The sequence below is a fragment of the Monodelphis domestica genome, chromosome 5 (genome assembly GCF_027887165.1).
Source record: "Monodelphis domestica isolate mMonDom1 chromosome 5, mMonDom1.pri, whole genome shotgun sequence".
Lineage (NCBI taxonomy): Eukaryota > Metazoa > Chordata > Mammalia > Didelphimorphia > Didelphidae > Monodelphis > Monodelphis domestica.
The window spans coordinates 3,360,704-3,374,604 of NC_077231.1; the positions used below are offsets into that span (position 1 = coordinate 3,360,704).

General features: G+C 54.0%; 1 protein-coding gene across 1 annotated transcript in view; it reads left to right on the forward strand.

Moving 5' to 3' along the window:
- ZC3H7B (zinc finger CCCH-type containing 7B) overlaps positions 1-13,901 on the forward strand; it is a 58,490-nt gene that overhangs the window by 24,075 nt on the left and 20,514 nt on the right. Inside the window, exons 6-11 of the mRNA XM_056797423.1 lie at positions 832-912; positions 1,948-2,004; positions 9,053-9,095; positions 10,498-10,724; positions 11,592-11,922; positions 12,425-12,483. Of these exons, the coding sequence (XP_056653401.1) occupies positions 832-912; positions 1,948-2,004; positions 9,053-9,095; positions 10,498-10,724; positions 11,592-11,922; positions 12,425-12,483 (798 nt within the window). The remainder of the gene's footprint in view (positions 1-831; positions 913-1,947; positions 2,005-9,052; positions 9,096-10,497; positions 10,725-11,591; positions 11,923-12,424; positions 12,484-13,901) is intronic.

Below are 13,901 nucleotides of genomic sequence, written 5' to 3' on the forward strand. Positions count from 1 at the left end.
GGAAGGAACCGAAGCCAGCAGGGTTCAGCGACTCGCCCAGGGGTGCCCAGCTAGGCACTCTGGGCTGGGGGCTTCCCCTTATCTTTTAGTCATGTGGGAGGGAACTTGCGGATTGGGCATGTCACCCCCGGGAGGGGCCTGTAGAGCATTCTTTAGAGAGCCTCCGTTCCCATCCCCTCATCTTACAGAGAAGGAAACTGAGGCCCAAAGGACCTCTAGCATACAGTAAGTGGCCATTCCTGGAGCAGATGCTGGGACGGGTTTTGCCCTTTCTGTCCTCGGGGCCCTTCCTTTGGATGCCCCCTTCCCAGGCCATCGTTCTTCAGCCAGGGATAAAAAGAGCGCAGACTCGTGAGCAGGGAGGGACCTTGGGGGTCCCAGGCTTGATTTAAAGCCCACCAGGCAGTCAATCGGAGAACCGGCCTCGGGACTGAGCCAGTTAGTGGATGCCAGTTAGTTCCCGACGCCGACGCCTGCTTCCCAGGAGCGGCGCCCTGGCCTGGGTCCTCTCATGGAAACAGCAGATCCAGGAAGGGGGGCGGGGGGTGCCTTTTGTTGACCCTCCCAAACGGTCCTAACGTCCATCCACCTAATGCTTGCCCCGGATGTCTCGATAACCTGTTCCCTCTGCATTATGGACACCTTCTCTGTCCCTGACAAACACTGACCACAGCCCAGCGTTGGAGCACTGGCTGACTTCTCAGCTCAAAAGGCTCGGGGGTTCCGGCCCCCTCTTCGGACCCAGCCTCGTGTCCTCCTATCAGTGGGACCCCCCTCCCCTCCCCCATCCCGCGCTCTCACCCTCGCTTTGCCTTTCCTTTCTTCCCCCAGGATGAAAGCGTCACTCACCTCAGTCGGGAGCTGGCCCAGAAGCTGAGGCTGCCCTGCCGAAAAGCGTATAAGAGGCCTCAGGTGGGCAGGAGCCTGGGATGGGCGGGGGGCGGGGGGGGGGGCGCTGAGGCTTCGGGGCCTGGGATGGGGGGGGGCCGCTGAGGCTTCGGGGCCTGGGATGGGGGGGCTGCTGAGGCTTCGGGGCGTGTCGGGGGATTTCCCACAGAGGGTGGGCACATGGGGGCCCTCCTGCCGTCCGTCGGGGGAGACTCCTCCGCTGGTCTGGCTCACAGCTGCCCTAGCACTGCCCCCCCCCCCCCGCGAGAGTTCAGGACTCGGTGGGGTGAGAGGCTGCATTTCGCCACAGGCTTCTGCCTCAACTTAGCTGGCTGACTTGGGCACGTCCCTTGGCCTCTCGGCCTCCGCCTGCAACCCCGGAGGGGCCTGGCTCCACCTCGAGGCTCCTCGACGCAGGCTGAGTGCGCGGCACAGCAATAGACGTTGCCTTGGCCTTGACCAAATCTGGCCGCTTCCCTTCCCGTGTAGAAACCTGCCCAGCCCCAGTTGGTTTAGACGCCCTTGGAGAGGGGCTCAGCTGGGCGACCTTCTTGGCCCGGGCCAGAGCCAGGGGAGTGGGATGGCGGCCAAGCAAGGCAGCTTCCAGTCTAAGGAGGAAGTGGAGCCGGAAGTGGCCCCGGAGGAGCACCCAGGGCCAGGGGGCCAGCCTGGAGGCCGTGTGGCCCCAGTGTCAGAAGCATAAGGGCCTTTAAGGAAAGGAGGGGTGGAACTGAGGCCCATTGTTAGGGGCTGCAAGCCTGGGGGTGTGCTCAGAGCCTGACACTGGGGGAGAGAGCACCACTTGTCCACCCAGACTCGCCCCATGGCTGGTCTCCATGACATTACCCATAAGCCTCATTTCTCTTTCTCTCTCTGTCCCTGCCACCCCCCGCTCCCTCCCCCTTCCTCTCTCTCTGTCCCTCTCCCTCACTCTTTTATCTTTCTCTGTTCCCCCCCCCCCCCCCCGCTTCCCTCCCCTCCCTCTCCATCGCTGTCTGCCTCCCTCTGGCTCCCTCCTCCCCTCTCCCACTGTGTTTCTGTCTCTCCTCCCCCTCCCAGGAATTGGAGAGCTTCTCACTCCTCAGTAACGGCACGCCGGCTCCCTTGGCAGATCAGGTAGGACGACACCCCCGCTCCCTCCCTGTGCTGCCACCCAGACTCGGAAAGGTTCCCCTACTTCTCCTCCAGACCCTTTGGTCTGTCGGGGTTTTTCTGACTTGCGTTTGGAGTCTGAAGATGGGTTCAAGTCTGAACTCTCACTCTGTGGCCACAAGGCACGGGCTGATGGCGCCTGCCAACGAAGCCTGTCTCCTCTTCTCTACCTGAGGGCGATGATGCTGGCCCTCCCCCTCTTTGGAGGCCTGGAACTGGGCCCCTTCGGGGCTGTGTCCTGAGACTTCCCGCCCTGCCTGGGGTGTGGTGCCCGAGGGGAAAGAGCCCTAGAGCGCGGGCTCCGGGCCAGGAGGCTGCGGTGGAGTCTGCAGGCTAACAGGCTTACGGAGAGGGGCGGGCTGGAGACCTGAGAGCCCGTCATGGCTCTGGGGCTGCTGCGCGGTGGGTGTCCTCGCGACCTTCGGAGCCTCCGGGTCCTCCCGGCTCTCTCCTCTCCTCCTTGAAGGCTGGAGTGCATGCGCTTTCCTCATGGGGTCCCCCCACGTGACCACCTTTCAGCAAGAGCCCCCCATGTTGTCTTACCTGGGTGAAGCCTCCTAAGTCTTGTTTGCAGCTGTAACGGTAGGCCAGAAAGATCGAGGGAGACTTTCCTTCCCTTCTGCCTCTGATATTTGTCACGTCCTCTTCTCTGGACCTTCAGGAGGCTGTCCCTGCAGTGACCATTTTCCATGTAATCCGAATTGTCCCGTCCCCCCCCCCCCCCAACAAACCAACGGAGCTGCCCTGGATCGTTGTCTTGCTGAGAGTAGCCAGCTCCGTCACAGCTGATCCTCCCCCATATTGCTGTCACCGTCCCGTGCTCTGGTTCTCGTCATTTCACTCCGCGTCTGCAGCTCTTCGGAAATCCTCCTGCTCGGCGTCCTTACAGCACCATCGTGTTCCGTCACCGCCATATCCCAGTCCTCAGCCGGCGGACATCCTCTCAGTTTGCCACCACAATCAGAGCTACCAGGAATATTTGAGGACAAGCAGGCCCTTCCCATTGGTTATTGTCTCTTTGGGCTACAAACCAAGTAGAGGTGCTGTTACCAGATCAAAGGGCATAATTATGAATTGCCTTCCACAATAGTTGGCTCAGTTCACAATGTCCCAATTTTGCTGCATCCCCTCCAACTCTAATGATTTTCCTTCATTATTCTATTGGCCCTTCTCTGAGGGACATAGAATAGTCCTAAGATTATTGAGAGCTTTGATTTCTTCATTTCCTTTGACCATTTGTCAGTTAGAAAATCAATTGGATTCTTATAAATTTGACTTCATTTTCCATGAGGAATGAGACCTTCATCAGAGAAATTGTTATAAAAATGTTTTTTCCCAGTTTGTTGCTTTCCTTCTAATTTTGGTTGCATTGGTTCTGTTTATACAAAACCTTTTTAATTTAATGTAATCAAAATTATTCATTTTACATTTTGTAATGTTCTCTGTTTCTTGTTTGGTCATAAATTCTCTCCATTGATCTGACAGGTAAACTATTCCATGTTCCCTTAATTTACTTATATTCTCACCCTTTATATTTAAATCATATGCCCATTTTGACCTTATCTTTATATAGGGTGTGCATTATTGGGCTGTACTTAGTTTTTGCCTTACTGTTTTTTAATTTTCCCAGCAGTTTTTGTTAAATAATGACCTATTATCCCCCAAGCTGGGATCTTTGGGTTTATCGAACACTACTTTGCTGAGGTCATTTACCCTAATCTGTTCTATTGATCCACCCTTATATCTCTTATCTAGTGCCATATTTTTTGCCTATTCTTGTCCCTTGCCCATTTATCAATTGGGGATTGGCTTGATTTTTTTGTGCCATATTGTTTTGATGACCACTGCTTTATAGTATACTTTGAGATCTGGTACTGCTAGGCCACCTTTTGCATTTTGTTCATTAGTTCCCTTGATATTCTTGACCTTTTATTCCTCCAGATGAATTTTGTTATTATTTTTCTAATTCCATAAAATAGTTTTTTAGTGGTTTGATAGGTATGGAAATGAATAAGTAAATTTTTTTTGTTTTAATTTGAAAAATTTTATTTAATTAGTTGATATGATTCCATGATTCATGTTCTTTCCCTTCCCTTCTCCCACCCTCCCTCCTGTAGCCAAGGAGCAGTTCCACTGGGTTTTAATTGTGTCATTGATCAAGGCCTATTTCTTTATTATTAATATTTGCACTAGGGTGATCATTTAAGAGTCTCCACCCCCAGTCATATCCCCATCTATCATTGTGATCAAGCAGTTGTTTTTCTTTTGTGTTTTCGCTTCCACAGTTCTTCCTCTGGATGTGGATAGCATCTTTCTCATAAATCCCTCAGAATTGTCCTGGAACACTGCATTGTTGCTAGTAGAGAATTCCATTACATTCAATTGTGCCACAGTGTATCCGTCTCTGTGTACAATGTTCTCCTGGTTCTGTTCTTTTCACTCTGAATGAATTCCTGGAGGTCATTCCAGTTCACATGGAATCCCTCCAGTTCATTATTTCTTTGGGCACAATACTATTCCATCACCAACATACCAGTGTGTTCAGCCATTCTCCAATTGAAGGGCATCCCCTCGTTTTCCAATTTTTGGTCACCACAAAAAGCGCAGCTACTATGAATATTCTTGTACAAGTCTTTTTCCTTATGATCTCTGGGGTAAAAACCCAGCAGTGCTATGGCTGGATCAATGGGCAGACAGTCTTTTAGTGCCTTTTGGGCTTAGTTCCAAATTGCCCTCCAGAATGGTTGGATCCATTCACAACTCCACCAGCAATGCATTAATGTCCAACTTTGCCACATCCCCTCCAGCATTCATTACTTTCTTTTGCTGTCATGTTAGCCAATCTGCTAGGTGTGAGGTGGTACCTCAGAGTTGTTTTGATTTCCATCTCTCTGATTATAAGATATTTAGAAAACTTTCATGTGCTTATTAATAGTTTTGATTTCTTTATCTGAAAATTGCCTATTCTTGTCCCTTGCCCATTTATCAATTGGGGAATGGCTTTATTTCTTTGTGCCATATTGTTTCAATGACTACTGCTTTATAGTACACTTTGACATCTGGTTCCTGCTAGGCCACCTTCCTTCACAATTTTTTTTTCATTAGTTCCCTTGATATTCTTGAACTTTTATTCCTCCAGATGAATTTTGTTACTTTTTCTAATTCCACGAAATAGTTTTTTGGTGATTTGATAGTTATGGCACTGAATAAGTAATTTGGGTAGGGTTGTCATTTTTATTATATTAACTTGTCCTACCCATGAGCAATTAATGTTTTCCCAATTGTTTGGATCTAACTTTTATTTGTGTGAAAAGTGTTTTGTAAGTTGCTAATATATAGAAATCCGGATGATTTCTGTGTGTTTATTTTGTACCCTGCCACTTTGCTAAAGTTATTGGTTATTTCCACTAGCTTTTTAGTTGATTTTCTAGGATTTTCTAAGTGGGCCATCATATCACTGTAAAGACTGATCATTTCCTTTCTTCATTTGCTACTTTAATCCCTTCAGTTTCTTTTTCTTCTCTAATTGCTAGCATTTCTAGTACAATGTGAAGTAGTAGTGGTGATAATGGGTATCCTTTCTTCATTCCTGACCTTGTTGGGAAGGCTTCTAACAGTAGGTTGTTGATGGTTTTAGATAGATAATACTTATTTTGAGGAAAGGCTTTTCTATTCCTCTGTTTTCAATAGGAATGGGTGTTGTATTTTGTCAAAGGCTTTTTCTGCATCTATTGAGATAATCATGTGATTCTTGTTGGTTTGCTTGTTGAAATGGTCAATTATGTGAATGGTTTTCTTGATACTGAACCATCCTTGCATTCCTGGTATAAATAATGACTTGCTGGAGTCTTTTTGCTAGTATCCTATTTAAAATTTTTGCATCTATGTTCATTAAGGAGATTGGTCTATAGTTTTCTTTCTCCATTTTTGGCCTGCCTGGCTTTGGAATCAGAACGATATTTGTGTCATAAAAGGAATTTGGTAGAACTCCCTCTTTGCTTATTATGTCAAATAGTTTGTTTAGTATTGGGATTAGTTTTTTGAGTGTTTGATAGAATTCACTTGTGAATTCATCAGGCCCTGGGGATTTTTTTTTTTTAAGGGAATTCCTTGATGACTTGTTCAATTTTGTTTTCTGAGATGGGGTTATTTTAGTATTCTATTTCATCTTTCATTAATCTGGGCAATTTATATTTTTGTAAATATTCATCTTACCCAGATTGTCAGATATCTTGGCATGTAATTGGGCAAAATATCTCCCCATCTCTTCTTTCCTCTTTTTAATCAAATTAACCAGTGCTCTGTCTAGTTTTTTTTATGGAACCAGCTCCTCGCCTTGTTTAGGAGCTCAGTAGTTGTCTTGCTTTCAATTTGACTCATTCTTTGGATTTTTAGAATTTCTCATTCAGCCTTTGGGGGATTTTTCATTTGTTCTTTTTGTAGGTATTCTAGCTTCTGCCCACTTCATTGGTCTGCTTTCTCCCTAGTTAATTGATGGAAGTAGTAGGCAATAGACATTTTCCCTGAGTGCTGCTTTGGCAGCCTCCCATCAGTTCTGCTCTATGGGCTCCTCCCTGTCACTCTTTGAGCATTTCTACTCTTTGTGAGTACATTTGGGATTGCCCTGAAAAAGTGAAGCTCCTCATGGGCAGGGACCATTCTGTCGGGCCTTCCTGCCCCCAGAGCCACATTCACTTCCTGCTCAGGGGCAGCCCGGATGAGATGGTTACCAAATGGCACGTAGTAGGTGCCGAGTAAAAGCTGGCTGGATTGGAGCATGTTCACTGACGCTTATTTAACTGAATTAAGTGGGAGGGGGAGGGACAGCCCTCTGAGACCTTATGAGAGACCTTATGTTCCGTGTGTTCATTCATGAGTTCACCAGAGATGCTGTTTCTAAAGTGCTGTGTGTAGGCACTCTGTGGCTTCTCTGTTCTCATTCTGGCCATGCAGGCCACTTGGGAGTTGTGGCCAGCTCTGGCAGGGACCCTGGAGTGCTTTGCCATTGCCCTCTCCCGCCGAGGCCAGGGAGGGCCACCGGCTGCTAAAGGGTCTTCAGGCCAGGTGGGAGCCGAGGTTGAGCCCTTGCCCGCCAAGCTGCCTCCCCCAGCGGGAATCCAATGGCAGAGATTTTGAGGGGGTAGAAACAGGATTGGGGGCTGAGGCGGAGCCAGGCTCCTAGGCCAATGCCGGCCATCTGCAGTGACTGGCCATCGCTGCGGTCAGCTTCGACGGAAGATCAAAGAGGCTCCTGACTGGCCCCTTGTGGCACAGCTTGTCTGACCCCTCATTTCACTGATGAGGAAACCCAAAGGAGCCAACATCTAGCGCCACCCCTTAGAGCAAGGGCAGTGCCAGACCTCCAATGCAAAAGCCTCAAGTTCCAGGTTGACCTCCGAGGTTCACGAGCTATGTAGCCCTTTGCCTCCATTTCCTCATGTGATAATGGGGTGGAGAAGCCAATGGCAGAGGCCTCCAAGAGCTTGCCAAGGAAACCCCACACGGGGCCCTGAAGAGTCCACGAAAGAAGGAGGAAGGAGGACGTCCAGGTGCAGGGACAGGCCTGGGGTGGTCCCGCGAGGAGTCGGTCCAGAGCCAAGGGGCGCTTTAGAGAAGAAACCTTCCTCCCTTCTCCTTCCATTCGGTGCCCACTCCTGGGAGAGCCATCGATCGTCCCCAAACTGGGGCTTCAGCCCCGGGGTCCGTGTTAGCCACCAGATGAGCCGTTCTCGTGGCACTGGGTCGGAGTCTAATGCCGGCCTGGACATCCTTGACCAGTCTGTCGGGTTCTGCTTGGGTGCCTCCAGCGACAGACGAGCCGCCGATTCTGGAGAGAGTCAGCGTCGCCCCCCTTTTGGACACCTCTGCAGCGGACAAAGCGTCAGGCCTGGAGTCTGGCCTCCGAAGGTGGCTGCGTGACCGTGGCCAAGCCACACAGCAGGACGTGGCAGAGCACTCCGGCCTCTTTGCCGGGAAAACCCCCAACAGAGTCCCAAAGAGTGGGACGCGACCGTCCGGCGCCGTCCGGAACCTTTTCCTTTCCCTTGATCTGAAATATTGCCTGTCTGCAGCTTCTGCCCTCTGGGCCAGGTGGGAGAAGGAGAGCCCCCGGCCCTGGGCAGGCTTGTCTCCGCGAGCCGCAGGCCGGCTTCCTCGCCCCGGTCCGCATTGGCCCTCGGCATTGGCCCCTCGGCAAGGCCCGGCGCCCGTGCAGGGGCCCACCGGTCGGGCGCCCCCCCTCGGACCCCTGCTCGCCGGGTTACCCAGGACACGTCCCAGGAAGTGTTTGAGGAATAGAAGTTCTAGACAAGCCACACGGAACTTGGTGACTAGAGGTTCAGCCCCAGGGCAGACAGTGAGCCAAGAAACCCCCCCTCTAAGGCAGAACGGTGGGGCGAAGCCGTGTGGGTCAAGTGACCCCTCCAGGGTCACCCAGCTGGGAAGTGGCCGAGGCCAGATTGGAAGCCTGTCTCGGCCTGGCTCTCCATCCCCTGAGCCCAACTAGCTGGCCCCTAGGAGGTGTCTAATAAACGTTCATTGATGGAAATGCCTTTCAGAGGTGACTTAGTCACACCTTCTCTTTCTTCTGCTTTGAAAACACATTTTTAACCTAAGTTTAAGGTTTTGATTTTTCTATAAAAATTCTTTGCATGAGCCAGCCAGGCGGCCAGAGGAGGGCCTGGGTTCAAATCCAGCCTCTGTCACTGCTAGCTGTGTGCTCCTGGGCGAGCCACTTCCCCAAATGCCTCCTCACAATCGATGCTGGTAGGAGACAAGGTCTTGGAGAAGTGCTTGGGGCTCCGTTTGGCTCCTTCGGGGAGGTTTGTCCTGTTGTGCCCTGCGTGCTTCTCCACGGCCTGGCATAGCCCTTACGGGGAGCCCTCCACCCTGTTGTGGGCTCCAGAGGATCTCCTAGGAGGAGGCCGCCCCTGGGGAGGCGCCAGGAGCGCCCAGCGGCTCGCACTGCGGCCGAATCCTCCCTGAGCTCACCCTCTCCTCCTTCTCTCCCCAGGGAACGTCCAATGGCCTCGGCTCTGTAGATGACATCGAAACAGGTAGAGTCGCCTTTCCTGGGCTGTGGACTGTGGGCTGTGGGGGCCGGCGGAGCGGGGAGATGAGGCTCTGGGACCTCCACGTTCTCTCCCGTCCGACGGGACACCCCGGGGAAGAGGGCGGACTTGACATCCCTGCTCCGTAGTCTAGCGGGTAGATGCTGGACGTGGAAGCCCAAAGGACCCGAGTTCAAATCCTCCCTCAGATGATTGTTAGCCACTGGCCAAATTGCCTTACCTCTCTCTGCCTCCGTTTCCTTGCCTGCCGGTTGGCATGGTGATGACCTCTACCACAGAGTCGTGAGGTAGCACACACGAAGCATTCTGTGGCCGCCTTATTGACCTTAGCGCCCCAGCACGTGAGGGAGCTCATCTCAGCCTTGGGCGTGCCCAGCGTGCCCCGGGCACTGCAGCAGAGCAGGGAAGTGTCACGGGGGACAAGGTGCCCGGCCTGGAGTCAGATTCTTGTGGAGCCTGGGACGATCACTTCACCCCGTTGGCCTCAGTTTCCTCATCCGTCAGAGGAGCTGCTATTATTGCCCAGAATAGCCCAAACAGGACCAGGAAGAGCCTGACAGGCTGAGAAAAAGACAGAGCAACAACATGGAAGACTGGTGGGGTGATGAACCTCGCTTCTTCGTGCTGGGCCGAGAAGAAAGGCCCCCGTGTCCTCTGGACCGCCTCCCACGTTCCCCCAAGTCGTCCTGAAGAGGTTTTTGCTGCTTGCATCTTCGACCTCCGCGTGGGGCTCGGCCCGTGGCCCTGGGTCGCTCCGCGCTCTCGGTGCCGGGACCAGGGACTCTCCCAGTCTGCTTCTGCCTTTTCTGCTCGGGCCCTGTCGTGGCCTTGTCTTTTCTGAGGTCGGGCTTGTCCTCGTGTTTGTTCCCAGCGTCCCCCCCAAGGCTGGGCTGCAGCGCCTGTTGTGCAGGAAGCCTTCTCGGGGCCCAGCCTCGGCTGGCGGCGCCTCCCTCTCCCGCGTCACTGCCAGGACTTGATCTCGGACCAACCCCAACCCCGAAGGCCAAGGGGGGCGTCTTCGCTGGGCGTGGAAGCAGCAGCGCCTTCCCCGATGTCTGCGTCCTTTGTCTGACCATAGAAGGGACGCCGCGGACACACGGCAGCGTGCCCCGGCTAAACCACGCCGGGCCGCTCCGATTCTTTCCTCGGAGCTTCCTTCGCAAATGCCTCCGTTGAGAGCTGCTTAAGTCGGCCGGCCGATTGTTCATGGGGCGCCCGCTGGCGGCGTTCCCAGTGCGGGGCCGCAGGACGCGGGGCCCAGGCTAGGCCACTTCTCCTGGGGGGGAGCCTAGAAAGGGAGACACCCACATAGTTGTAGGGCTTGACTGTGACGTGCCGGCCCGTAACATCTGAGAAACTAATGCTTGCTGAACTGCCTCTTCCTCAGACTGCTCCGTGGATCTGAGATGTCTCGCAGCCCCGACAGCCGCCTCCATTCCTGGAGGTGATATCGCCCTCCTCTCCGAGCCCGAGGCCAAGGGCTCCACCACCATCCTTTTCCCTCCCACCGCTGACCTGCTGTCCCCTCCGGATGGGACTGGGCCCGACAGCGCCGAGGACTTCTCTGATGGAGACGTCTTTGGGCCAGAACTGGACTCGCTGCTGGATTCATTGGTGAGACCTGCCGCCCAGGAGGAGCGAGGGATCCCCTCCATGTCTCAGCATGGCGGTGTGTCCAGCTTCCCCCAGGCCATCCGCAAAAACAGGGCACGGTGAGCCCCAGGGGCGATGCGCTCGTTATTGCTTTGGCTTCCAACTGATCCCCCATCTATTGCCTCTTTAGTCCTCCCGTTTTGCTGCTGAGGTACAGCGCTCCTGGGGAAACCGAGGGCGTAGAGAGGCAAAGGGACTTGTCTCAGGCGATGCATCCTCAGCGACCCCGTGCCCTGGCCTCTGGTCCAAGCACGGGGGAGTGCGGGGCCGGGCTGTTTAGAGTTCCCCTGATGGTCTAGTAGCATGATGGATGGGTGGATGGGTGGATGGATGGATGGGTGGATGGGTAATTATACCACTTCAAACTCGGCAATCTCTTTGTTCCTCTACTCTTTCCTCTCCCCATCTTCTCCCTCCCTTTCCCCTTTGTCTCTTTGAACTCATTTTATCTCATCCAACTCTTTTTCTCTTCTTGGATCTCTTTTTCCCCTTCTCTCCCTCTCTGTCTCTGTCTCTCACCCTCTCCCTCTCTCTCTCTTTCTGTCTCCCTCTCCCTCTCTCCCACTCTCTCTCTCTGTCTCTCTCCCTCTCTCTGTCTCTCTGTCTCTCTCCCTCTCTTTCTCTCTCTCTCTGTCTGTCTCTCTGTCTCTCTCTCTATCTCTCTCCCTCTCTCTCCCTCTCTCTCCCACTCTCTCTCTCTCCCTCTGTCTCCCACTCTCTCTCTCTGTCTCTCTCCCTCTCTCTCTCTCTCTCTCTGTCTGTCTCTCTGTCTCTCTGTCTCTCTCTCTCCCCCTCCCTCCCTTCCACCTCTTGCCAACCTCCCTGTAGTCCCTGGTGCAGGGCTCCATTCCAGCTGCTGTACCCAGTGAAATGCCTCAGCGGATCCCCGTGTTCCCAGGCGGGGCACCACTCCTGCCCCCGGTGGTGAGTGTCACCATCCCTGTCTCCAGTCCACTGCCCCCCGCATCCTTTGGCCTCGTCATGGACCCCAGCAAGAAGATAGCCTCCTCTATGCTGGAAGCCTTTGACTCCCCAGCCTCCTCCCTGGACCCCTTGGATCCTCTGGACCTGCTTCCATACACAGACAGCCACCTGGAAGGCCTGGATGGCTTCGGGCCTGTCCGGGGCTCCCTGGACACACTTGATTCCTTCACATTAGGTAAGCCCACGGAGGGCATGGCAGGAATCCTAGAGTTCAGCTCAAAAAGACCCTGGAAGGTGGGCAGGCAAAGTTGGGGGACTCTAGAACCCAGACTTTCTGAGCCTAGAACACAGACTGGAACGTGGAGCTGGCAGGGCCGGGACAGGAAAGTCAGACCTCGGAGGAGCCCCTGCAGTCGGGCGGTTGGGCGTGCCCCCCCTCGCCGTCGGAGCAGAGCTCGCCCCACGCTAGGCGGCCCCCCCGCAGCATCGCACCCGCTCCGAGGTCCATTGGGGGGGGGCAGGCCTCGGTCCAAGGACGCGGGCTGGCTGTGCAGCATCCCAGAAGGCTTTGAGCCTCCGGCCTCCAGCCTCTCCCGAGAGTGGCAGGTTCTGAGGGCTGCCTCTTGGGCCCGCCGTGAGGCCTGAATGGGCTTGGACTAGGGTTAGCGATGAGCCCCGGGGAGCCCCCAGGCCTCCTGCAGGGGGAAAGTAATGCCCATTTCTCTTCCCCTGCCTAGAGGAGCCCACGTCTCAGGACCTCCGGCCACCCAGCAGCAACGCGAAGCCACTCCCTGCAGTGAGTGACACTCCCGGGGACCGCCGGGGTGGGGGTGGGGGGCAGGAGGGAGACGCTCGGGCCTGTCTTTGCCCTGCTGTGGAAAACAAAGCCAGAGCCTTCCAGTGAGGAGGCTGGCACTGCCCGGCCCCAGACCAGAGCGCACGGTCCCCACAGGCTGACGCTCTGAAGCTCCAGAGGTCTTGGAGGCCTTTCACCGTCCTCTGCCCTTTTCCCAGGGAAATAAAGGGGCTTGTCCGGGCTTCCCCAGTACCTAGCCAACGGTCCTTGAGGAACAGGGACAGTGGCCTGGGCTGGGGGGCATCCGGTACGAGATTCCCGGCCTAATTCAAACCGAGAGACAGAGACAGAGACACAGAGAGGGAGAGAGACAGAGAAGGAGAGAGAGAGAGAGACAGAGACAGAGAGGGAGAGAGAGAGGGAGAGAGAGAGAGAGAGGGAGGGAGGGAGGGGGAGAAGGAGAGAGAGAAAGAGAGAAGGAGAGAGAGAGAGAGGGAGAGACACAGAGAGGGAGAGAGACAGAGAAGGAGAGAGAGAGAGAGACAGAGACAGAGAGGGAGAGAGAGAGAGAGAGAGGAGAGAGAGAGAGAGAGAGAGAGAGAGAGAGAGAGAGAGAGAGAGAGAGGGAGGGAGGGAGGGGGAGAAGGAGAGAGAGAGAGAGAGAGAAGGAGAGAGAGAGAGGAGAGAGAGAGAGAGAAGGAGAGAGAGAAGGAGAGAGAGAGGGAGAGGGAGAAGGAGAGAGAGAGAGAGGGAGAGAGACAGAGAGGGAGAAGGAGAGAGAGAGAGAGGGAGAGACACAGAGGGAGAGAGACAGAGAAGGAGAGAGAGAGAGAGGGAGAGGGAAGGACAGACACGGGGGGGGGGACAGAGACAGAGAGAGAGGGAGAGAAGGGGAAAGAGGAGAGACAGAGGAGAGAGAGAAGAGACGGGGGGAGGGGGAGAGAGAGAGAAAGACAGACAGAGGGAGGGAGGGAGGGAGAGGGAGAGAAGGGGAAAGAGGAGAGACAGAGAGGAGAGAGAGCAGAGAGGATTTCCTGCAATTTCACTGATGGGAGCAAAGCCCAGATGAGGTGATTTCCTCTGCCAAGGCAGCTTGACACCTTTCATATGATTTGTAATCTTGGAGGCCACTGTGTGAGGCAATGGCAAGAATCCTAGGCCTGGAGTTGGGATGACCTGGGTTCAAAACCGGCCTTGGACACTTCCCAGCTGTGTGACCCTGGGCAAGTTACTTTACTCAATTAGTCTAGCCCCTGCCCTTCTCTTTTAGGGGTATTCCTATGCAGAAAGTGAGGGTGTAAAAGTGTAATTTCTGTAGCCTTAGAGTTTTAGGCAACTGCCTGGGGCACAGAAAAGTTAATTGACTTGCCCTAGAGCCATGATGGGGAACCTATGGCACATGTGCCAGAGGGCATGCA